Genomic DNA, 26,431 nt, shown 5'->3' on the forward strand with positions numbered 1-26,431 from the left:
TCACATGGCCTGATTTTGTTTATCAAGACACAGTGGGTGCTGACACTTGATGCTTAGCTTTCACCTTTAAATCTGACTTTCATAATTAGTGGCCAGACTCCCTCCATTATTTTGGTTTCATTTAAACCCATTCTTTTTGGTGGTGGAAGTGCATTAAAAGCAGCAGCTCCTTCAAGAGGTTTTGGGGGGCTAGAGAGCTAGCTTGCTTGAAAACAAGCATAATAAAATTGTGAATAACTGCTTTTTTCCTGCAATTTTCAGAAGGGCAGAATAAACCAGAACCACCAAAGTGATATTACAGAGTCAGCAGAGCAAGTCAATTAGTTTAGCCTTCATTGAGCTGTTTCTTCTTTTTTCTGGTGACATTAAGTATTTTGTGGCTCTATATTGACCCTCCCACAAATAATCCCAAAACTTGTATTCTCTGCTGAGCTGGGGGTAACTTCATTAATACTCACCACATCTTATTTGAATTACACATACAGTTTGGTGTTTAAATTACAGGAAGACTTTGTGTTTAAGGGTTTCCGTATCATGCTGAGGCTTGGGAAAAAAAGTCAGGTTTGACACATAATAAGGATTGATGTGCTACTTCAAATGCTGGTGTTACTGGAAAGGAAGGAACTTCCACAGGAAGAGCAAAGGAAATTATACAGGAATCAATAAAGAATGCTAAAAATAGTGTTTGACTTGTCTTCCATGTGAGTCAAAATACCCTATTCAAGGGATGCACATACTATGTCTTGGCTGGTATATTCAGACTGCTCTTTACTGGTGTACAGGCTCTCAGGATTTCCTCATAAGTCTATGGAGAGAGGCAAGCGTCTCTAGAGAACAGTTCAGTCCACCTACCTAAGCAATTGCCAGCAAAAAAAGAGAGTGATGTAGAGCCTGTCCTTTCCCTAATTGCCATCAGCTTCACATGCTTGAAGTCAAGCATGTGCTTAATTACTTTCCTGGAGAGAGCTTAGCAGCTGGCAGGACTGAACTGCTAGCTTGGAGGAAAAGAAAGAAATTAGCAAATATTCTGGATGAACCTGATGAACAAAACTGGGAAACGAGGAGAGTTTGCCTGCAAGGATGACTAAGTTGCAGATTTGGAAGTGTAATGGGTCCCAGGAGAGGGAATATGATTAGTCAGGCAATTTACAGGTAATATGCTTTCATCATTTTCTACTTAGCATTAATTTTCTAAAACATCAGGCGGGAGCTTGCTCAGTGGGGAGGAGGGAGGCAGTGGTCCCTGCACTCTGCTGCCCTCAGCCTCGTGCTAACTGTGCTTTTGCTTAGAAAGAAGCTGCCCCCTTCTTTGCACCCATGGGGCCCATCCGTCTGCACCAGTACAGTGTGGTCACAGTTGTGACATTTGTGATTAGGGGAAGGGGAACCACCACAGCCATAGCCGTTTGCCCACACATTAGAAAAGACTCAGTCCTTTAGGATTTGAAACAGAAGCTTCAGCTCAGAAGTTCACAGGGATTTTGGCTGAGCAAAACCGAAGTAAACCTGAGCAATATAAGTTCAGAGATGCTGCTATTAACTGAGGCATTAACAGCGGAGCATGTGGCAGGGAAAAGGATAGATGTATGGCTAATTTTGAGGAGAAGAAAGGGTGTCACTCAACTTTTTTCACATTTAGGGTGTTCTTAAGTTTTCTGCACTGTAGTTGATGTTATATCTGACTGGTCAACTGATCCGATCTACTAATTAGATCTGGTTTAAGCTTATTTTTGCATGAGCACTCTTAAAGAACAACAGGTTATATGATTGCAAAATACATTAGTACCCAAGGTCCTTCTGCAACATGTGGGAAAAGACAGTTTGGGCACAATTAAGGAGATTTTTTGTTTCTTAACAAAACACTATTAAAGCCTATTACACAAACTCCTCAGGGCTTTCTACGCTCCTTAATGGGGATTGTGTGGCTAGATTGTGAGCAGTACAAGGCCCTAAATTTGAAGATTATAGCCTGTAACAAGTCACAGAAAGTTTTTAACATCACTCCTGTTAATCAGCACCAGGCAAACATGTGCAAGAAATAATAACCTCCCTGCATGCCCCCCATCTCCAACCTCCCCATCTTGCAAACAAAAAGCTGCAAGAGCCAAGAGATCTGTTCTGGCTTGTTTTATTTCACTTTGTGTTTATTAAAATGCTGTGTTTGCAGTTTATATTTCTTGGCACACTGTTATTTCAATGACATTTAAACAAGAACAGAATAAGCAACAGGCAGACTGAGAGAGTAGCATGTTTCATTCCATGTTTCGGAAGGATCCTATGTAGTTGTATAATGATCAGTTACATTATCGGTGCTATTTATTTGCTTTTGATTTACTTACTTCAGAGGGTGAACACCAGCTCAGCTGTTTCCCTTTGTTTTCTACTCGTTTCCACTTTCAGTTTCTCAAGTACCAGCATGACAAATAGGGCAACAACCAAGTTAATCTACCAGAAGCAAATGTTTACAACCCAAAAGAATTGTCTGTGTGGAAGCTTTAACTCAATAGCAAAACCGAATCTTTAAATGGTGTTTGCAACATGTGATTTCACTTCCTTCTCCTCCACAAAGCCAGAACTTGGTATCCAAACTCCCTGTCACAGAGTGATTGTCACTTTGGTGGCTGGCTGTCCCCTTGCTGATAGCTGATGGCTTATTCATGTGAGTTTTTGACAGGGCAGCAGAAAAGAGGGCCTGCAGCCCTTCATGCATTGGTATCATCCAGATCGTTGCTGCAGGCATTTGTTTCAGCTTGGTAAAGCCTCTTTTTAAAATCATTGCCAGTTCCCAAATAGCTTGTTCAGGAGCACTCAAATCAAGCTCTGTTACCTTCTTCTCTGCAGAAGTTGTAGCTACGCCTGTACGAGGAAATTAATTGTGCCCAGCCCCACTCCCTGAAACTAAGTGCCCCATGACCATATATTTAACCTTTCCTACCCACCTGCATGTGCCTATACCCAAGGTGTCTTCTGGGAGTGGTCCCTGGGCCAGGAGCCCTTTGGAAGATGCTCTTTGGCAGGAGCTATGCTAACAATTTAACAATAGTTTGCAATTGTTCAACAATTTGAACAAAATTGTTTAACAGCAGAACAAGCAAGTTCTGTCTTCTGGGAATGGTCCCTGGCATTATTAGTGGTTGTGTGGCTGAACTAGTAAACTGATGTCCACATGTGACTCCTCTTTCTGCAAGTCCCAGCCCAAGTCCCAGCCTTGTGCTCCTTGGTCCCAGAGCTGCCTGTTGGTAGCCAGGCAGCACAAACTTGGTGTCATCCACAAACTGCACAAACTTCAGCCCCTTGCTCTGTCTTTCGATCAATCAGCCCATCATGGGACTCTACTTTGAATGTCCTCTTAATAAATGAGCCCTTTTTATGAAGTACTAAGCATACACAGTTCTTAGGCAATCCATAAAACTTTTTCCTGAACTCAGGAACCAAAGTACTTCAATGGTACACAGCAAGCGTCACAGCTCTGTGGATGCTCTGCTTCCCCGGATGCACGGGTGCCTTCATATGGTCAGGATTCAGGCTCCAGTTGGAAAACATCAGTTTTAAGATAAGCAAATCCATCTTCTGTGAGCTGTGCAAGGCAACTTTAGACTGCCTATCTGCCGAAACCAAGCTGAGATGAGAAGGCAAAATGCTTCCTTTCCCATAGCCCAGCAATGATAAAGTTTTTCATATCAGGTTCTTTTAGGAAAAATGTACTATGGCTGTGTATTTTATTTGGATGGGAAACAAGTTTTTCAGACTGATTCATCTCCGTAATTTCTTCCCTCCCTTGTCAGCTTCTTTTTTTCTATAAGCTCTGAGAAATTAGTTGTTCTTCCCTCTTTGTTACCAGAAATATACAGCTATTCCCCGTGAGCATGTGCTTCAGGAAGCAAAACTGAATCTACTATTCCTCTACAAAGTGAATACTGAATGTTGGGTCTCTTGGGTGTAAGAGTGCGTTCTCTGCCCTGTCAAGGGTGGAATCAATGGTGAAATTTCTGACAAAGGCCAATGAAAATTTTAATCCTGTTATATATAAAACCTGGCATAAATCCAGAGCAGGCTTCACTGCCTACCAGGAGCTCCCTTATCCTCGCTGGGACCCCTGGATATCTTTCCTGTTCTCCACTGGGAAACACAGGCTAGCCATCTTCTAATGGTTAGGGAAGCTGGAGTGACAGTTAATCACTCCACAGCAGACCTGATGCAGGTTAGGGTGAAAGTGCTGAAGTAAGGCAACATGCTAACTACAGGAGAGCTTTGCCTTCCTCTTAAAAACAGAATTGGGAATGCTTTATACCAGATTTCCCAAATAGGTAGAGAAATGGGAAAAACAGTCAGAAATTATTAGGACTTGGTGAAATGAACACAAGGCATTTTGACGGTAAGTGGTCTGTGGCCTGAAGGAAAGAAAATCTTGTATCAGGCAATGACAAGATGATGTGTAAATGCAGATGGAGAAGGGGTGATGAAGTTTGGGGCAGTATGTTATTAAAGGCCAGAGGAAAATCTTATCATGGCATGGGGCCTGATATCAAATGCTCAGTCTGAAATATGAGGAGGTGAATAGAGTCCAGTCTGGTGCCCTACCACTGATGCTGAGGGTGACATGAAAGAGCTGAACAACAGGTTACAGTCGGTCATGAACGAAATAGCAACACAGATGTGCTACTAAGAAACACTCAGTCCTACACTAGCAGTCAGATGCTGTTAATCCAAAAGCTGTGAACATGCAGTCAGTGAAAAGGAGGGGGAGGGGGGGAAATCCCTATGGCTTTCTTTTCTAGAAGGAAGCATACTCATATCACAAAGTCACTGGGTTATTTGTAGCTGAGGAAACAAGGAGGTGGATCAAAATTGCCCAGGCTGCCATGTGGAAAAGAACATCTGTGGGGAATGCAGAGATGAAAGCAAGGAGCTGCACTGTGCTGTGCCAGACTGTATCCAGCTGTGGGGTCACTTCAGTGCCACCGGCAACCTCCCAACGAAGCGATGGTGGACAGCAGAGGAGGCAGAATGTGGGGGATCTGAAAGGTGTGGTTGATTAAAGGTACCCCTTTCCACGGGCAACAGATTTGAAGGTCCTTTATTCAAAGGCGGGCTGATACTGGATGAAACATGAAGGCATTCATGTTACATGAAACAACAATTCATGAAACAACAGCAGCATCCTAAGAAGCTTCAGACAAATTCCTACAGGAAGAAATAAACAAACAAGAAGGACTCCTGGCCTGGATTTGATATTCTTTTATTCACAGAGGTTCATTAGCAGACAAAATTGTTCTGCAGGCAACACAGGCTCTTCTTCCTCACACTACTTTTCCAGCTTGTCTGACAGAAGATAATGACTTACCAATTGTCTTAGGCTCATTAGCAGCATAATTTCACATGTTTTAACTTTCCTACTGCTGTGTCTGAGGCCCAGATCCTGGCTTTCCAGTCCTTGTGAACAAACTCTTCCTGTTGTAAGAAAACCCTTGGCAGTGTATTAAAGGGAAAATATACCTTTTGGAGATTTTTTTTCCTCCTTTTTTTTCCCAAGAACATTTTCGCTCATCTACCTTGAAGCTGATTGAAGCTGGGAGACCTGCTCCTGCAATCTGGCAGCTGGCTTGAAAACTAACAGATTGTAAGGTACTGCTTATCTTCTCAGGAGTACTCAAATCACACGTGACAAGCTCAGTGTCACAGGGTTCGCTATTCTTGTTTTATACTTATGCCTGTCACCTACTCTTTCACTTAATTTATTTCCAAAACATCTACAGCTGGTAGCACATTTTCCAAAAATAACGTAAGACAGCAAAACCAGACATTTCCCACAAGAATCCCCAGGATGAAAAATGTAGGTTTTATCAGTATTAATTCTTAGCTGGCACTTCTTCCTAAGAATTATTGTTCCCCTAAGAAGTGGTTTGGGGGCAACTTTTACAACATAACTTAAAACTTGCTACACATTACTCCAATCTCATGCTTTTTATGAAAAGGGAAGACTAGAATCCAGTCAAAGCATACTCTGTACTTGTCTTGCTTATGGCTATTTTATAGACTGTAACCTTTCTAAGGAAGCACAATCCACCAAACCTAGCTGGAAAGGACTAGTGTTCCAAGCAGTTATTTGTAGCTGAAAACAAACAGTAAAAAAAATCCCTGATGTAGCTTTGCTGGTGCTGTGTTAATGAACTTTCATCCAAGAGAACCTTGTCTTGGCCATGTTGCTTTCCCAGTTGCTGCAAATAATAGATGGGGCATTTCCACAGCTGTTGCACTGTAAGTAAAAGAACAGCCATATATGTAATGCCACTCAGCCTGTAATCTCTGAAAAAGGTTAGGAATGAATACAAGAGGAAAAAAAAAACCAAACCCAAAACCCAAAAATCAAGGACTAGGACCAGTGCTGTTCCTCCTGCTGTGCTCTTCTGGCTTTTAGCAGCTGACTGCACAGAGGTTTCAAGAGTCAAAGGGCATACATGCAGCTCTGTGTTCATTAGCCCTGATCGGCTTTCTTCCATGAGCCTAAGTGCTTTTGAACTAATTAAATCTTTTAGCCTACACAACATTTTATGGCACCCCACTATTTAATGATTTGCTGTGGGAGAAAAAATACTCTCTCTTCTTTGCTTTAAACCTGCTATCTGATAACTCCATCTGAAGCTTCCTAATTCCTGTGTTATGATAAAGTGTTAATAATTACTCCTTATTCGCCTTCTTCATTCACTTAACGGTTTTATAACCTCTCCAGTTTCTCCTCTCAGTCCTCTTTTTTTTTTTTTTTTTTTTCTAGACTGTGAAGCATCAGTTTGTCTTCTGTGGTCGAGAAGCTGTATCACACCACCAGCCAGACTTGCTGGCTCTTTCTGTACCTTTTCAAATTCTGCTGTGCCATCTTTGAGAGATGGCACTAGAACCACACACCAGATATTCAAAAGAGATGCTCACTGTGGGTTTATATAATGGTACTGCTGAAGCTTTGCCTTTCTCCTCCTAATAAACCCGAGTCATTTTGCCTTTTCAACTACTACTGAATCAATATCCTAGGAGACTGTTCATTTAGAAACTGGGTACTGTCTCTACACAGTGATTACCCAAATGGGCTCACATAGTCCTTAGTGCTTCACATACTTCATACTGCTTTGTATTAAAAGAAAAAAAGTTGCTGGAGCTGCTTTTCAGGTGCAAGCTTGCCAGCAGGAATTCACAATAGAGGCTACCTGCCATACGCAGCCAATGCACCCGAAATGGGGTGCTGAGTGCCCAGGCCAGTTGCAGCGGGCAAGGCAGGCAGCCCGCCTCGGGTCTGGCTTGCCTGGCCTCTCCTGGCAGGAGATCCTGCCTTCGCTTTATGGCACTGCCAAAAGCGAGCCAGCTGGAATCTTCCCTGGGTGCTTACCTCAGGCTAGTTTAGTCTTGTTGGGAGTTAATTTCGGTTTGGGATTTTTGTGGAAGGGGGTTGTTTGGGATTATTTTGTATTGTTTCTCTCAGGAAAAACAGCTACACCATTGCCAAGGAAGAGGCTAGGGAATGTACCTCTTATACATATATAAAATAAATGAATTGTGTGATCTTTCATTTAGAAATTACTAATTTTAGCAGAATTTGAGAAAAAGGTTGTATTCACACAGATGATATTTGTGCAGCATTTTGTTAGGTAGAAGTCTTCCAGCATTGCCACCAACACGCATCTAATTTTTTCCCAAACCCCAGCCTGTGCTGAGTCCTAGTTTGTATGACCTTCAGAGATCTGAATGGTTAAATTTGCAGAAAACCCTCCCCAGGTTAGTCACACCTAGCTCCTGCAGGTCACTCGGGGCCTGGACACCCAAAAGGGGTGGGAGGCCAGTCCCCCCTGTGAACAGCAGGACCCCCAGGCTTGGTGGGAAACAGCTCCAGGTTGCACCAGAAGACGCAAGCATCAGGATGAGGGGGAGGAATGCAGTGAAGCAAAGGAGGCAGGGGAACTTAAGGGAAGCAGCAGGGGAAAAGCAGGAGAGCCAAGATTCACCTTGATGCAAAGGACTGATCCGCTTTGGAGAGGAAAGAGAGTAGTGAGGGAAGCTGTTATTTATAGGATCCTGTTTCATTTCTGTCCTTCAGCCTGATTCCAGTTCAGGGAGCTTCCAGCCCTTACCCAGGGTACCTGACTTTGGCTCTGTCCTGTCCATCTGTATCACTACCTCCAGCACCTCAAATACCAACAGGCTGGATCCCTGCTTTGTGGGCAGGCATTTTCCTAACAAGTGACAAGTTTGAAACACGGAGCAGGCCAAAATCAAATACCATCACTCCCCCCACAGATAAAAAAACAACCAGACCCTGTCAGCATTTTGCTGCCTCCTCCGGGTCACCCACTCTCCAGAGACTGCTCCCTCCTGGCACCCAGGAGATCACGCAGATCCCAGCAGTCACGCAGCAATGGTGCAAAGGGAGTGAAAGCCAAGGCAGTTCCAATGGTAACTTGTCAAAAAAATGTGAATGGTGTCACTGTACTCCTTAATGGCATCATTCAAACATCCTTTCCAATGGCGAGTGCTTCTCCGCAGTTGCCTGCAGTGAGGGTTGAAGGCACAGAATGGATTAGTCTGCTTTTTAGAGGCTAGGTGTTTTTATCATCAAACACCATGGTTCAGCATAGCCTCCCTTCCCCTCCCTGGACATGGAGCTGGGCAGCACCGTGGTGTAGGGCTGGGTCCCCCAAAGGCACCTCACCCGATGTGAGAGCGTGTGGGCAGCAGCGATGACTGAGTGTGCCGGTGCTGCTCGTGTTCCTTGTTACTGTACTCCCGCTTACTAGTCATTGCCATTTGCATTGTGACATCTGCTAGAAATCTTAATCATGGGTTGTGGCCCCAATGGAGTAAGCCTGAACAGATGCAAGAGATACATTTCTAATTATCTTAACACCTTTCCAGCAGGGTGTCATAAACACAAGTTAATTAAGCCTCATGCTAACCCTGTGATGCAGAGATATAGCTATTTGTTTTCATTGTGATTTACAAATGAAGAAGCTGAGGGACCAGCTTATACCTGCTAATTGGCCCTGAAGCCCAAGCCCTCCCCTGGCCTCTCCACCTTAGCCACTAGGTGCCATCCCACCTGCCAGGAGATCAACACATTTTGACCTGTTGCTGATAAAATTAACAGATCACATCCTGTGCCCCTGCAAAATCCTAAGAAACTTTTCTTAGACAAAAGTCATGAAGAGTCTCATTGTTTGTTACTTTTCCCTACCTTGGTGCTCTGGAAGCACCTCCACCCCAGGCTGCCCCCATTCAAAACCCGAGGGCCAGCCATGGCCTCACCATGGATGCGCTCCCAAAGGCATCCATACCCATATGAGTCATTAGTCAGGCCAGGGATGACTCTTGTCCATGAGTTGCATCTCCCTGTCATTGCCCAGCACGTGGCCCTCATGACGCTTGCAGCTACAGATGAACTGAAGGAGTGAAAGTCAGACCTGTCTCCCTTGCACCCTAGCAGGCCACCTATGCTGAATTGTCTGTGTTGTGGTAGATCCCAGACAGCACAAAAATCTAGGCAATGGATGACAGCTCTACTACCTACACCTTATGAGAAATGTCCTGGGAGATCAGGATGCTGATGGCCTCCAATGACGCATCCCAGAGCTATGTATATAGGAGGACTTCAGGAAAGAGCTGGCATGGCTGCAGAGCCATGCTGGTCACCAGAGGTGCTCAGGTGGACTTCAGAAAGGACGCAAAATGGCTCACTAGATATCCTGCCCCCCTTCCAAACCTTCACAGGAAAGGCTTCGCAGCTTCAGTCTCTGCCTTGGAAGACATCTCCCTTCCAGCCATTTTGCCACTACCCATGAGCTGTGTCCTTTCAAAGCCACACAGATATTCCCCAGCTCCTCTAACCACAAGGAAGGGGCTGGAAACAGGGAGGGTGGGGCAAACCATGCTTGGTGGGCATCACTCCCTGACTGCAGGCAAAGCATGTGCACCAGCAAGACTGACTTCCCAGCCAAACAGTGATCTCTTTCCACAGACAAGCATCCCCTGAAATTGCATTTTATTTTTCAGATCAGTTTCTGAAAGGAAAGCACAAGCAGAGCTGTCAGGGAATCTCGAGCAAGTCAGATGGAGAGATCATTAAAAGGACTTCAGGGTGACTCAACCGGGACACTTAGAAATCGGGATATGCAGAATTAAGCAACTACAAATACCTTACCTAGAATTTCCAGAAGTCCTTCATTGTACTTGCTAAGCAAAACTTGCCAATGTTCATGGTGATGATAAAAATCCCAGGCACCAGCCTTCAGTTAGAGGAATCTCATAAATTAAATTCCCTCCCTTTTATTTCATAATCTTTTTCTTGCAGAATCACTCTGGTAAACTGGCCTAAACCTAGGCTGCTGCATTCAAGCACTCTTTGTTCAAAACTCTTCAAGCTGTCAGGGGACAAAATAAGGAAGTCTATTTCAGCTCAATTTTAATCCATCAGTTTTGAAGTTAATGCTTTTATTATTTATTCACTTATTATGGATTTAGAGGAATTGGAAAAACTGGTCTTAGTGAAGGCTTAATTTAGGAGTGATTGCTGTAGTACTATACTATTCTGCAGTGGCCTTATCAGTCAAAATAGTGTTTAAGAAAATATACCTTGTCAAACATGCAAATTATTACGAAGCCCATTTTACTGGTGTCTTGTATTTTGAAGAAAACCTTGTCACTGAAAACTGAGGCTCCTTTGTTGAACTGCTTACACTGGTGAGCTACAGGCAGAACCGTACTTGGTGAGAATGCTGTCGAACAGATGGGATCCCTGTTTTGCACATGATTCTGGAATGCAATAAAATTGTTTGGTTCTGGGAAACAGTTTTTCCTCCCATGACACTATCAAAATGGCCAAAAGGCCTGATTCTGAAATCCATACTCCTGTGAGTAATCCTCGTTCGTGTTTCAGGAAGATGCAAATTATGAAGGAAAAAAAAATACAGGAACATCACCGTTGCTTAGAAATATTCTTATTTCCTGATCTTAAGAGGGTGCAAAAGGCAACTTGCTTTGGGAGGAAACAGACCTAAAGAACCTACGTACATTGTTAGCAGCAGAAACACGGGAAGGAAAATATGTAAATGCACCACAACTGAAAGCCTGTGATGACTTCAGCAAACTGGCTTGGAGAAGCGGTGTCAGGAATCTTCTGAGAGATGTCTCTTTCAACACCTTGAGAAAGCAATCCTGAACACTTCGATCCCTTCTCACCTCACAGAGGATGTCGATATGGGATGGAGCTTAGTCCAGAGATTATAAAACTGTGCCCTTCAGCAGCAGAGCAAGTCTCTTGGCTGAAAACTTAGGGCCAGGTTCCTGGCTAGTATAAATTATCGTGGCCCCAAGAAGTCACACTGAAGCTCTGCTGCTTTACACCCACTGAACATCTGGCCCTCAGCCTGTGGGAAAAGAATATAATGTGCCTCATTTCTAAACAGCTGCTTTGAAGGACTCCTTCAAGCCTCACATGAGACTGTTAGCCCTTGCTGAAAGCTCTGGGAAGGACTGATTTTGCACAAATGATTTAAAACTTCAGTGTTTGCAGGGCATAAAGGCATGTTGAAAGACATCTCTAACGTAGTAAGCCACTTCTTGGCAAATCTCTTTGCAAATCAGGTGGGTAAAGAACAGATTATGTCCAGTCGCAGACAATGAGAGCTTCACAGCACCTTTCCATACAGGAGTTTGCTTCAGTAGTTCTGATAGGATCAGGTGATTTCAGCCTCGTGCAGCCTATGTGCAATGGTTTGGCAAACATCAGATGGATTTTGCTATGTGAATATATGTAACCTTTCCCTCTAACCTTTATTTATTATTATTATTAATCAGGAACTACATTTTTTAATCTGTCTTTATCTTAACACTGCCACTGGTCTAGCAGATCTGCCAAAAATATCTTGCAAAAAGCAGACTTAAAAGGTCATCTGACAATATTTATTTTTTTTTTTTGTACTAAGAAGCTTTCGGCTGCAGTGTGTTACATTTTTTAGGGACTGAAGTTAGTAAGTGAACAGTCAAGATTTGTATGTTGTACAACTCACATGGCTAGGACAGTTTCTTATTATTTTCCCTTACTAGCAGGTCAGACTACAAACTACCACATCTGAGAGGGCTTGACTTAATAGCTAGACGTAGTACCTTACAAATTGTTAAAATCTAAAATTCAGGAATATCGTGGCCATTTATTTAAGGTGACATCTATTCACTTCCCAAATGGAAGTTGTCAATAAATTATATTTTCCTGAAGATTCTGGTTGGTCCTTCCAGCTAATTGCATCCCATGCCAAGTTAAAAACCTCTCTGGGCTTTTGGTGAGGGACTGAATTATACTGGGCAAGAGTCATACTCTCCTATCCTGTCACTAAACCCCAGGCTTCAGCTGCCAAGGCTAACAAAGATGGTAGATGGCATATGGCATTCATATGAGTGAAATGGTTACCCCAAAGAGATTAAAGCCATTTTGTGATTAAGAATAATTGTAGAGGGGTGCCACAGGCAGTCTCTCAACTGCACTGAGCAAGTTGGAGAAGCACTTGGAAGGCAGGCATGATTGTATTTTTATGATAGCAGCTTTCTCATATAGACATTAGCTTTGAAAATAAACGGTACTACTGTTCTTCCCATTTTACTAATTTAAGGAAGATTTCGTCAGCTTAACTCCATTAGCAAATTTGGTAACTACTGCAGAAAAGTTTCTCCAGTGTCATAGCATGTGCTTCAATAGCCCATTCACAGTTTCACACAGAAAAGGTGCTTGGGAAGACAAAGATACCATGAGCTGCATAACTTATTTGATAGCATTGGTCTAATTAGAAGATGTACTGTACACTTGCCAATTTACAATTATGCTTCACCTTACTGCAGAAGTAAGAACCAACAATAAAGGGACAAAGTAAAGCACAGCTTTCTCTTGCGGGAAGAGAACCAGGCAGATGCTCCCACACCCCAGGCCTGTGATCAGCCGTGCTGCCTTTAAATCAATTATATTTTAAAAGTATTTGCCATTCTAACATCATAAGAAGCTGCTACTTGCACAGCCACTTTCATCTAGAGGCTTAAAGAGCTTTCAAAAAATTAACTCAGTGCTTCTTGAGCAGCCCCTGAATGTCCCAAACCCATACTACCAACAAGTAAAATTGTCTTTGCTAGAACCCCTGCTTTCTCCCTTTTTCTTCTCCCGACTTTTTTTTTTTTTTTTTTTTTAAATTAATCCCTGTTACACTTACAATCAAGCCATAAAAGCATGCAGCAGACAGGGAAACCTTGCTGTGCTATGTGAGGTGTATGAGCTACCACATGTAAAATCTGTGTTGATTCCACAGGTCCATGGCAAGAAATCACATTGTAAACAATATTTTTACCTTATGTGGAAGTAGAAGGACCTACTTCTGGACAACTAGTGGAGGATGAGATCTATTTCTCTGCGGAAATGAATGACATCTGGGAAACGTTACTGCTTTTTCATGTTTTTCTCTTTAGTTAAAATGGGAAAGCAAGAATCAAAGCAATTGAAAGGGAGGAAAAAAAATCATTAAGTTCAACAAATACGTGTGCAGAACAAATACAGTTTGAGTGTTTCTATATTTTGTAGGCAATGTCTTATCCTGAAGATTCATATAACTAGAGCATACTTTGGGGGCAGAATAAGAAGCATAATCATCTCTCCTCCCTCCTCTCATCCCCAAACTCACCTCTGCCAATCAAACTCATCTTTGCCATCCTTGTGAAGTACTATTGTTTTTAACTCCAATTTATGTGTAATTTGGAAAGAGGACAATTGGTCTGATAACCCACCCTATTCCCTACCTGGTGATGCTTAGAGTTTGGCTGCTGGGACCGTGGTATCCCAACAGCTTTGGTTCCTGGATTATTTGTACACATACATGTCCATATGTAGCTGCTTATATATCCACCAATTAAGCCAGAGGGGCAAATTTTTGGCTGACACAAGAGCACATTGATCTGATCTGCTGAAGCCAGGGTACCTGCGTGCAGATGGCCTGGGGACCTCTGCCCACTCCCCCCAGCACGTCAGCAGCACTCGTGCTGCTCCCTTCCTGGCACTGTTTCAAACCAGAAGAAAACTGAGCTCTAAAATACAGTGATCCTGAAATCCTTCACCGCCAAATTCTCACCCCTGGTGCTTCATCTGGCCTTTCTGAGCATGCACGCCTGGTCAGAGAGGGAAGGTGAGCATGGTTTTCCCCGCTGCTTTTGGGCAGAGCTGCCACACACGCCATCCTGAGACCTCTGGGCACATGGCCAGCCGCCAAATGGTGACGGCAAAGCCCAGCAGTGGGGTGGGGAGTAGAATTCTGGAGAAACAAAAGGGGAAAAGGATGTTGATAGCACAGAGCAGTTCTCTGGAAAAATTCTGGGAGCTACAATAACAAATGCCTGTCTCCATGCTTGCTTGTGAGCTCCGCAGAGCATCTCAGCAGATGCTGTTCCCTCAGCTACAGCTCTGGCCTTTCCTCTTGGAGTATTTTTTACTAAAGTCATGCAAGAGGTCTCCTTGATGCTTCAGCACCCTGGTAGAAAAGCAGCATCAGGTTTCCCCACCCCTTGAGAACAAACAGCCATCTCTCCTGGGTCTCTCTTCAGTCTTTTTCCTATTAAATGCACATACATTTCTTGACGGCCTGAAGGCGAAAGTGCTTGAAAGAAAAAGAAGACATTTCACCACCACGAGGGACGAGACAATGGAAAATCACTGAAGCAGCTGGTTTCCTGTCTGGGAGCATCCATTACTGTTGTGGCTGGTGGCATTATTCTTCTTCCTCCTCTCTAGATGGGCTCCTGCACTGAGGCAATTGATGTTCTCTGGCATTGTCCCCTGCGCTTGATGAAGTAGAAACCATCCTCGCTGTGGCAGGACACTGCTTGCTACAAGCAAAACAATAGTTGTCATTCCCCCTCTTCTCTCCCCTGTGCTATGCTTCATTTTGTTTTACATTTAAAGAAACCAAAACCAGCCTGTCATTGCAGCGGTTCCTCCAAGCCCTTAGGACTTGCTATTTGTAACTCTTGCAACTTCAACACAGGAAGGAGCGGAGGAGAATAAATCCTTGGATGCGAGTCTGGGGTATTTTTTCACCTCTCAGAGCATGTAGATGGCTTGCTAATACTAACGAGCCATGCAGCTAGTCAGAGGGAAGCCCCTCGCATGCTGAAAAACACCATTACAGGAGTGCGAGTTAGACACGTTGCAGCAACTTTTATTTGTCTAGCAAATAAAAAGGTTTGAAAACAGGAGTATCTGAATATTTTTAGATGGTCTGTTGGAGCCCCTGGGCTGTGGCATCCCTGCTTGGTTTAGGGCCAGAAATTAGGGTATTTGGTGCAGTGCTGCATGTAGGAAGAGGCTATGTGGCTGGGCGAGAGCAAATGTGCCCCCGTGCCCTGATTGCAGCCAGGGACAAGGGTGCAAGGAAGGGCTAAGAGACGGGCACGTGGGAAGAAACGGTGATTTAAAAGCTCTGCAGGTCAGAAACAGGGTAAACTAACTACGGATTACTAAAACAGATGAAGATTTATAGAAATTGTCAAAGGAATGCAGTGTCCTTGGCAAGCGATGAGAAAAAAAACACCCTGAAAGGTGCCTGAGCAAAGGCAGTTAAATTGAAACCATGTTTGTGACTGAGTTTGAGGAGGAAAACAGCTGGTAGGGGCTGCAGTGCCTGGTGCAACCTGGGGCTGGGGCAGCCTGGGAGCACACAGTGTTTTGGTTCCTGCTGGTATATGGAGCTGAAGCCACTGCTCATTACAGCGCAGCACGGGCAGGGGGAGAGAAGGCAAGAAAAGGAGTTTTCTCAGGCTGTCTTAATCATGTCTCAGCTCTGCTCTGGAGGAAAGGGATTAAACCTGCAAGTAATTTGGAAATGGAAAAAAAAAAGCGTATCTTCGCGAATTTACAAAAGTGGACTGAATTGGATTTCAGTATAGCTTTATTGAGAAACATTCACTTTTAATAAGTTCTTAAATAATATTAATAAAGAATGTTATTTAATAAACTTACATAATACTATTGTATTCTCCTACTAATTATACAGCTGGTTTTTCATATTGTGACCCTCTGCCCATGCATGTGCCTGTTTCGGCCTCATCAATGAGGTTAGGATCAGAGTGGGTAAAAACTGTTTATATTAATTTACAAAATAATGGATATTTAACTCACATTGGATTTCTTTTAAGTAAAACACTTTTATCTTAAAGGTCTGTTCATAGAATCATGGAATTGTTTAGGTTGGAAAAGACCTTTAAGATTATCGAGTCCATCATTATGTTTGAAATCATGGCAGCATATATTAAAACCTGAGCAAAAATAACTGAAATACTTTTTCGGGTTTACTGATGGGATTTTTTTAAGAGGGAAACAGATCAGCTGAGAAAAAGCAGCAGAAACCAGATTTTGTTGAAGCATTTTTTAAAAGAACCTTTGCTAGCAATAGCCTCTTGGGAGTATATTTCCTTGTCTTAGCGCATTCACCTTGTTTACTGTGGTGTTTAATGCAACGCTGAAAAGGCGGGCAGGAATGGAACAGCAGAAGAGCAGCTCTTCTTATGGGTGAATAATGAAAAAAAAATAAAAAATAAGGAGAGGTAGTGTTCTACCACTTCTGAATTCTTGTAGGACAAAAGAAACAGAAACAACATTAGCTCCACTCCCCAGATAAGACTAATTTGTGTGCTCAATGCACCTGTTAGCTTCAAAGACCGGGTAGAGAAGAGGATTGTGTATTCACGTGGTGGTAGAAACTGCTGACAGGGAAGGGGGAGTGGAAGCCCCCATAGCCCTGCTGGTAAATCAACCTGTCTTAAGCTGCGAAAAATGTAACTTTATTCTTTATGAATCCAGCATGGTTTACCAGCTTTTATCTCACCACAAAATATATATTTTTTTGTTCATTTTCATTTAATTCCCATTCTGGTTACACACAGCTTGGTAGGCATTATTAGTCTGAAGAGTCTTCATTAATATAAAAGAGATGGTAATGAAGCATATGCAGTCCCTGAAGGAAAATGAAATAAAAAAATAAGACAAATGAGTTTAATCTGTATTTCTCAAATGAACATCACAAACACAAGTAGCATCAAATTTAAACACTAAAATTAAATTGCTTATTGACTGCCAACTGTTGAGAACTTACTTTTTCTTAGAAAAAAATGAACAAAGTAAAAATTAGAAACAAAAGTTAATACAGATCTTTCTTTCTCTGTGGTTGTGATTCTGAATTCAACCACATCACCATGTGTCTGAAACATGTAAGAGCACTCCAGGGGCTCTTTCCTGAGCCAGGAGGTAATGCAGACAGCAGGGTCCCTTTCCAAGGCTCAGCTGGTGGACAGGTGGGCTGGGATAATATCCCAGGGACTTTAAGTCCCTGCTAATGCTCCCAGTGATGTGAGTAATACCCCTACTGGAGGTTAACATGGCTAGACTGGTCCTTCAGCTACTGATCAGCTTCATTCCAGTGAACCGGCCTTGTTGCTCCAGATGTTGAACCACTAATCACACGAATCCAGCTGTCGGATTTCAAGGTCCCTCTTCCAATGGAAACATCCCAAAAGGGATGTTCAGCCCCTTGGCACCCTGTATCTCCACAGCTTGGCCTTGGCCATCACAGCAGGAAAGTGAAGCTGCTGCACTGCTCCTACTAAGATAAAAAGAGGAAAAGATCAAGTTCATACAACACTTCCTTTCTCAGCTCTCTCGACTTCATTTTTCCAGTTTGACTTACAGTAAGCTTTCCAAATACAGTGCAAGCCCAGAACAGGTGGCAAATGTTCATTTCAGATCGATTTTCCAATAAGCTGGAACTGGTTTGTAGCTGGGGCATATGGTTTGATCCTCCTACTTGGAGTCACATGAAAAGTCAACTCCTTTTTTGGTCATTTTTTAGCCCCTGAATTCGTGGGTAGTCCCTGTCGCTGCTGTTGACACCTGCCCGGTGGGTCTGGAGAAGGAGCGATGGGTGATTTGTTACATCTGCTAGGACTTCATGCTCCTTCCTTAGACGGGCAGATGATCCTGGGATATGTCGAGCAGTAGAAAACTGGTTGCACAGGTCTGTGCCTTGTCCTCGGCTTCTTTACATCACGACTGCTGTTTTGGGCAGGACTGTGTAGGAAAAAACACCAGTGTCTAAGGCTCTCAATGACTAAAAGAAATTGACTGAAGGGAAAAGGTCTGTTAGAATTACAAAGGTCCTTGGCAGTAGATGGAAAGAAGTAAGTTCCTCCGAGATTCTCAAATTAATAACCTACCTAATTAATAAAGGCTGCTAGCAGAGGGAGGCAGTCCACGGGTTTATTTCAAGGAGGGAGTGGTGGAAACTCCCCTCCCGAACCTGGTGATCTGTGGTCTCAAATTAATGACTGGCAGCACCGTTCTGATCCCGACGCCTGATCAGCACCACCTGGAAGGTTCGATGGGGTCCCCGTGGCACACAGCGGGCACCTCCAAGCACCCCTGCGCTGGGGGGTCCCCGGCTGCACCACAGTCCAGCGGCTGCTTGGGGGGCACCTTCTGCACCGTACACGATGCCGGCAGCGACGCTCACGGCCCGCGAAACCGGGCAGGTGGATGGGCTCGCCGGGCGCCGGGGCCTCGCACCGCCCTGGGGCGAAGCGACCTCACCTCGACCCGCGCCACCGCCCGCCCTCGGGGGCCACGGGTTAAAGCAGCCCCGGCCACCGCCCGCTCTCGGCGGGGCGCGCCGGCTCCGCGCCGGTCCCACCGCCGCGCTGGTTTAACGGCGCCGGGCGCCGGCCCCGCGGCACGTCCCGCCGCGCAGCAGCTCCGCCGCGGCCCCGCACACTCGTGGCCAGCCCCGCGGCCGCCGAGGGGCGGGGCGCCGCCGTGCGGGGCGTGGCCGGGCCGAGCGGTGGGGTGGGCGTGGCCGGGGGCGTGGCCTGCCGGCCCAGGCGCCCGCCGCGAGTCGCGGGTGCGCGGCTGTCGGGAGCTGGAGCGCGAGCCCAGCGGAGCGGCCGCTCTCATTGGCGCGCCGGGACAAAGTGGCCGGAGCGGAGCGGGGCGGTAGCGGGGCGCCGCGTGCCGCCTGCCGCGCGCGGGGCGATCGGCTCGCGGGGGCGGCCCGGGGGCGCGCGGCCCGCGGCGGGCGGGAGACGGCGGCGGCGGCGGCGCGGGCGGGGAAGGCAGCGCGGCCGGGAAGATGAACCGGAGTTTCAACAAATCTCAGACTCTGCGGTATCTGGAGTGCAGCGCGGTGGAAGTGAAGAGTAAGGTGAGGAGAGCGCGGCGCGGCCTCGACCGGCGGCGGGCCGGTGCGCCCCTGCCCGGCCCGCTCCCGGCCGCTCTCCCGAAAATGAATGGAGTCCCCCCGTACCCCCCCAGCCCCGCCGCTCCCTGCCCGGTGCTGCCGGAGCCGTGCCCCAGCCGCAGCCCAGAGAGCGGTGACGGGCTGGCGGCAGCTCGCGGAGAGGCGGGACCACCGCTCCGGGCGCAGCTCCCGGCCTCGCCCCCGGCGAGCCGCCCCTGCCCGGCATGAGGCAGCGGCGGCGCGACCCTTCCCCGTCCGCTCCCGGCGCGGCGCCGGGGCTGGGGCGGGCGGGCGCCGGGGCCCCGCGGCCGCCGCTCCCGCTCGATCTTTTGTTTCGCTTCGGGGACTTCGGCGTTAACTTTCTGGGGCAGCTCGGAAAGCGCCGGTCGCCTCGCCTACCGGGAAGGCGGGGGCTCGGCCCGGGGGCGCCGGTGGGGCGGGCGGGAGCGCGGAGGTGGTGCCGCCCCCGGGGTGCTCCTGCCCCCCGCAGCCGCGGGGTGCTTCGGCCGGCTCCCGGGTGGTGGCTGGGGTGCCCCGGCTCGGGTGGTGAGAGAAGCCGGGGCCGAGGAGGGAGAAGGGCCGCATGCCCCCGCCGGTGCGGGCAGCTCCGAAATCCCGCTGTAGGTCCGGGCCGGGGAAGCCGGAGCGGGGCCTGCGGGCAGCCTCACCCTCCTGCGGCGGCTTTTCCAGGGGTTACCTGGGGATGCCGGCCCCCGCCATCAGCCAGCCGGCTTTTGCACGCTCCTGTCGCTGGAGTAGGGGTTGCGTCTGCAGGGCTGCCCTGTGCAGCAGCAGCTCCGCCGGAGCTCGGCTCCTCAAAACGGATCGGCTGGTCGTGCCGAGCTTTCTTCAAGAGGCTCTCGGTTGAACCGGCACATCAGAATCCTGCCTGCCATCTCTACAAGCAAGAAGAAGTAGCGTTTAAGCAAAACTGAGGAATTTCCCTGGAAGCCTGTGTTTTATATATGTGTAACCAAAAAGGCGTAGGCAGTGTGTAAGTTGAAAAGAGCATGGAGTAATATTAGCATGTCCTGGAATTGTGCGCAGCCCCCATCACCTGCTGAGATGGTATCAAAGGCAGTATCTTCGGGACTTTGTCATCGGTGCTCCCCATATTTGTCCCTTGCTGCTGTTAATGTTTGTATTCAGATCAAACAGCCTTGAGCAGCACATAGACCGGGGAGGATGGTGGGGTGGCTTCAGTGGGAGAACTACTTTTTGTCCCAGGGACTTTCCATTTGCTTCCAAACATGGCACCTGAAATGTAGGTTCAGGCCCTTATTTTCTAACCTGCTGTTGCCACTTGAAGGGGCTCAGTTGGCCTGGAAAGTTCCATCCTGCTTCCATTGCTGGGAAGTTTTGATTCAGTTTGTACTGGTTCTAAGGTGTAGCCCACCCACAATGTGGCCCCCAAATGCTCCAGGAGATCCTGTTTTGTACTCGGTGAGTTATACCCCATGCATTGCATGAGCTTCGAACTAAAATCTTGACCACAGATAAGGAATTTTTTTGAAGTTTACTCTCTCTTTAATACTTTAATATTAACATAACTTGAGTTTCTTCTATTAACAATTAAAAAGCAACCTTATAATTAACACCTCATAGCCTCCTTTACAACTGCAGGAATCCTGTAAGTGGATCCTGTGTAGATGCAGAGTGCTTTAGGGAGGCTGTAAGTGTACGAATGACTGTGGATTGCTGAAGAAAAGGAAAATAAACTTGTGTGCGTGGGAGGGGTTTACTGGAGGTCTTCTGTAGCTCAGGGTTGTCACTGCTGATGGCCCAGAAGTTGCCTTAGAGGGCTGTACCTCATTGGAAGGAAGCTTTAAATAGAGGCTAAATTCAAAAATATCCTGCTGAGGGCCTACACCCAGTGGTGATCCATTAGTGTGCAGCATGGGTCAGCGGAGGCTGTACTGCTGCATTTCTTGGTGCTGGTGGGGTTATACTGTTAGCATGAGTTATGTGCGATAACATCTAGATTGTTTATGTTGCAGGTTGTTGGCAAATGGGAGGTTGGTACTGACATCGCAACATGGTTTTCTTTTGCCTGTAAAGCTCGTAGGTTCTCTCTCAAACGGAGTTCCTCTTCAGCAGTTAGAGGTAGACCCAGTGAAAAGCTCTGGGTAATGGTACTTGGCAAAGTGCTGTATGAAGACCTTACACTTCTTGCTAAAACATGGTAATCTTTCGGGGTTGGTTATGGTGCTGTCTTGTCCCAGTGGATCACTGGTTTGTCGTGCTGCAATCCTCTAGAAATACAGATTGGTTTTATTCTTTTATTGAGTAAGGCTGGGGAAACAAGATTCAATAATGCTGCTTTTGGTAGCCGTATGTAGTCAGCCTTTTAAGCGTTTAGTGTCTTGTGTTTTGTAAGTATGAGGCCTGCCCTGTCTGGACTTGCCTGAGAACTCGAAAGTTGAGTCTAAGAACTCATGATTTTGCAGCTATCGCCTGCGAGCGCAGGCTGCCAGGTGAGCGGGGGTGGGTGCAGCTCAGCTTCTGTGCCAGGGCATGCTGCTGGCTGGGGATCAAGGGATTCTCGGGTGGATTTTCAAAGGCTGGGGAAGTGGCGGGCCGTGGGTAGGTGGAATCCCTTTCAGCAGAGGATCTGGGTGTGAGAGCGCGCCGCTTCTACAGAACAGCGTGAAGTAGCTTTTCTCTGAAGATCGAGTTGGATGTAAAGGAGCTCTGGAAAAAATAGCTGTGGGGAGTCGGATGAGTGATAGGCTGCAAATGTTGGGGTTTTGATATGCCTGCTTCTGTTACTATAATCGGGTTGTTTCTTCCTTAAGGATAAACATTTATCCAGCTGGTGTGTCGCATTAATCATGATTCAGAAATGGCTGCTGTGAAAAGTGACCAAGATTGTCCTGGATTTCCTCAGTTTCTTGCCTTTTCTCTGAAAGAAACTTCTTGAAAGTTGGTTTGTGCCCTTGATTACTGGAAGAGGGGAGTTTGTTAGATGCTTGGTACCATGCTGGGTAAGACTTCTCTGGCAATCCCCAAGTACTTCAGTTTTAAGATTCCCAATGTGTGTCAGAGGATTATTTTTTAAAAAAAAAAAAGGTAGGGGGGGCATCTTGGTGGCTGCCCTCGCTCCAGTTTTTCAACATCCTTCTTGTGCCGAAGGGCCAAAACCTGCAGGTGGTATCCCACTTTACTTGTGGATGATCAGGTTTCAGCGGGTCTGAACTAGCCTGTACCTTCCCTGGACCTAACCTGACCCATCAGCCCTGCTCGGAACATGGCCCAGAAGCATGCTTCAGCTCCTGACGCTTGTGTCTGTGGATATTTTAATGCCTTATGAGTACTCAGTGGGAATGGTCACAGTGATATGTTCTCTGGCTACGATGTCTTTGCAGAAGGATGAGCTTTGTGGCGCTGTGTAATACCTCTTGGTGTACATCAGGCTGCTTTTTCTCTGGGTGACTGTAGGGTGCTGCAGAAGCCTCTTGGATCCGTGTGTTGCAGCAAACACCTTTGTTTTGAGACATGGCAGTGATGGAAATTGCTATAGTCTTCTGCTTTAAGAAGTCCTCTTCCTTCAGGCTCCGTGCTTCCTCCCTTCCTCTGTCTCCTCCCCTGAGAGCTGGTCTTACAATCAAAACACTTAAAGGTTATTGCTAGATAGGAAAGCGGAAGGATAAAGAGAAACCTGCTTAGGAATTGGCACATGTTGTAGGAAAATAATAATTGAATTGTAATTACACCTTATCCCTCCTCTTCTGTCTTTCATGACAGAATAAATGAGAAACTCAGTTCTTATCTAGGTGTTGTCTGTGTAGCTCAGGATTAATGTTTCGGCCCTTTTAGACAGTATCTGAAAACACGTTATCTTGCTGGCTTAAAACAACTGTGTATTCTCATGTGTCTAGTACTCACTGGCTCCTTTCCCCCCATTGTCCGGTGACAACTATCTGTCCCCTCTGAAGAAATTGCCTCTAATCTCTGAAAAGGTTTCCAGATGACCCTTTCTCTCCCTCTTCTCCATTTTACCCAGAGCTCCAGTGCCTGCAATGTGTGAGGCGTTTTTGTTTGTTTTGTTTGGGATCTCATGGCCACAGGCAGGGTACTTAACCTATTTTTCATTTTCTGTCCTTAGCTTTACAGAGAGGTTGCAAGCCTCTTTCCCCATGAGTGTAAGCCTACAGAAGAACAAACACTTTAAAAATAGGAATTCCTACATTAATGGTGAGACTTCTCTTTAGTTATAGCTCCATGTAGCCAATCTTCTTTTGTTCTGCTTGGAGTGAAAAGAGGTTTGGTTTTTTTATGTGTGCTGGTGTTTTTTTCTTCTTTTTCTTGAATTGTATGTACAGCTTTTCAAATAGGAGGGTGGTTATCAGCCAGAGTGTGTATTTCTTTTCCAGTCATTTGGATATTCCGGAATAGTAAAGGTATAAGATTGCCTCAGGTCTTTAAATGGCAGCTGTTTGAATTGTTTGTGAAAGTGTGGTGTGGCTTTTTGTTTTGTTTGGTTTTTTTTTTTCCACGTTGAAACTGAGTTTTATGTTTCTGGCTTAAAAGCAGAAGAGAACTGTTTTTCTACTACTACTATATGATTTCCTGCAAGCTGTATATATGAGTAAGAATTTAATTTCATGTTTTCAGAGTGGCTAAATGCACTCCTGGTTCCCTGAAAAATAGGCCTTTGGAAAAAAAAAAAATCAACTGACACCGGTTGTTGAACCCTCTGAGACAATGGAACTTTTGATAATGGCTGAGGATTATAAAAGCACAGCTACCTGTCTCAAGTGCTGTGACATTTCTGCCTTATTATTAATGTCATGTTTTCTTGCATTACAAACTGCTTTACAAATTAATAATAATGTGATTAACATCCCACTGCTATAAACAAACTCATTAAGATAAATGTATGTAGTTAACTATAACCGTACTTTTTTTTCACCCTTGCTTCCCCATCCTGTTTTGACTTTGTTCCAGCAAATGTTGGGGTTCAGATGGATGCTACAAACAGATTTTTAATAAATCTTCAATCATCTTCTGATGTGTCCAGAGTATAGACATCGTACTGTTACGGTCCTCTAAGAATATGTTTATGTTCAGCTATGCTCTGTGTTTTTACAGTCACTAGCAGATAAAATTATGTGGTTTGGTCTGGGCAAGTGTAGAGTCAGTGCTTCAGAAAGCCTGCCCAAATACTAGATTGATGTAATATCCAAACAGTTTGTGAGTGGTTTGTCCTGCTTGTGAGTTCTCCTCTTTTTAGGAGGCATGTGCTTGTGCCTGTTAAATATAGCTGTTTTAAACCTTTTTGCATCCTACCCACCCCCACCCCCCGCAAAAGTTGCTGATACTGCTTGGACACCTTAGCAGTATTACACGTCCACATGACTGTTTAGCTATTACAGTACGTGTACACACACTGTGTGTTTGAAAGGTATGAATTATAGCATCAAACAGCATTTTAACTGTAGTGATAGCAGTAAGAGCAAACTTGCTTTTACCAGTTCCCTGTGAAGAGATTGTAAAGGCCTGATGGTTCTCTGGTGTTAACTAAGTGAGAGAGGTCTAAACATTGTGTTTTCCAGCCTTTTGTACTTTGATTTCACTCTAATCCTGAAGCCTTACGGGCCTTCTGAAGTTTTAAGAAACATTTTCCATGTGTAGCACACTTCAAAATTGATCAAAAAGCATCACTTTTTTTATAACTACAGGATTTAAAACCAGACTTTTAAGTCTGCTTTAAGTTTTTAAGCAGTACTTTAGATTCTTCCAAGCTAAGGTCATACTTGTCATACCTAGAATAAAACTAAAATAAGTGCAGTGAAAAAGCCTGTAACCAGCTGATTTAACTTCTGGTTTTGAGCTTCAAAATGTATTTGATTATATGCAAACCAAATGTGGCATGGACTCAGAAAACCGCAGTGCTTCCCCCTCTCAAATGAAGACAGTATGCCACAGCAATAGCAACTTGAGACAGTCTGGATTGTTGCAAAATGTGTCAAGAGAAAGAGACTGTAAAGGGTAGTGTCTTAAGAAATCTTGCCTCAGTTCCTTTCCCTCCCAGTTTGCTGGGCTTCAGAGAGCAAGTAGAGTATTTATTCCTATGTGCTAAATAGCATCTACTGAACTCCTGGTTCCTCTGTTATTACAAATCTTTGTTTTTCATAATAGAGTGACTTTCTGAAGTGGTAATACCTAGTAAACCTAAGTCTGTCTTTAAATGGTTAGGTGACTTGAGGGAAAGTGACCACATTTTAGCAAGTTACCATGGAGCAGCTGAGCCACAACAGTTGGTCCTGTGCGTGTTTCCTGCCCTTTGTAGATGTGGCCAAACTTCAGCTGCAAAGGTGTTGCACAGACAAGTATTTTGCAATAGTTCTGTTCAGTTGACAGCTGCAACAAGCACCAGCACAGTGTAACTACCTTCTCTGATCTGTATTCCGGCACTGTGTGAGCAGTTGTGTCTGTAGGGAGATACAGGTAAGGCTCGGACGTGTGCTCTGAGCTACTTGGCTTTGCAGAGCATGGGATGGAGGAGGATACACTCTGATGCTCAGGTTATAGTCTCAGGTCCTGCATAACAAGGAAAAAAAAAGGTCAAAATCTAGTTACAGAAAGATGATAGTTTCTCTGACAACGTTCCCAAAGTTAGTATACTGTTACAGGCTTGGGTGCTAGCTGTGTGAACTGGATGGTCCTGGATGTCCTTACGATGCATTGACCAGAAGGCTAGGACTGCTACCTTGTGTTTCAGCACCTGCCACACTCTCCTATTCTTGATCCTGCCTCCAGGTTCTCAGCTTTACTTTTGTAATCCTTTTTAGCCTAGTAACTTGAGAATTTCTAATCTGCTTAAAACTTGGTCCAGCCAGTCTGTTTTAAGTGAGTATAGTCTTCTGAATGTAGTCTTGCCACACTGAAACAGGCCTAAAGGACACTGAACAATGGACGTTTTAATTTTCCGAGGTGCTCTTTAAAGTTGAAGAGTTGTTTACAGCCAAGTCAGAAAGGAACATCTCCTATGTGAGGTTAAAATACCTGTGGAGGCTCTGTCTGGCAGACTGCAGGACTAGCCACCTCCAAGGCATTCTTCGGGGGTGCAATTAATAGTGCTTTCCTCAGTAGTCCCTTATCATTCCCTTTGTGAGAGACTTTGTGTGCACTTCATCTGA

At 45.4% G+C, this 26,431-nt stretch overlaps 1 protein-coding gene across 1 annotated transcript in view; it reads left to right on the top strand.

Moving 5' to 3' along the window:
• Positions 1-18,944: 18,944 nt before the first annotated feature.
• The window catches only part of PARD6G (par-6 family cell polarity regulator gamma), a 68,104-nt gene continuing 60,617 nt past the window's right edge, over positions 18,945-26,431 (top strand). Inside the window, exon 1 of the mRNA XM_055706062.1 lies at positions 18,945-19,253. Coding sequence (XP_055562037.1) covers positions 19,182-19,253 — 72 coding nt within the window. The 5' untranslated portion in view covers positions 18,945-19,181. The remainder of the gene's footprint in view (positions 19,254-26,431) is intronic.

The sequence above is a fragment of the Falco cherrug genome, chromosome 3 (genome assembly GCF_023634085.1).
Source record: "Falco cherrug isolate bFalChe1 chromosome 3, bFalChe1.pri, whole genome shotgun sequence".
NCBI lineage: Eukaryota > Metazoa > Chordata > Aves > Falconiformes > Falconidae > Falco > Falco cherrug.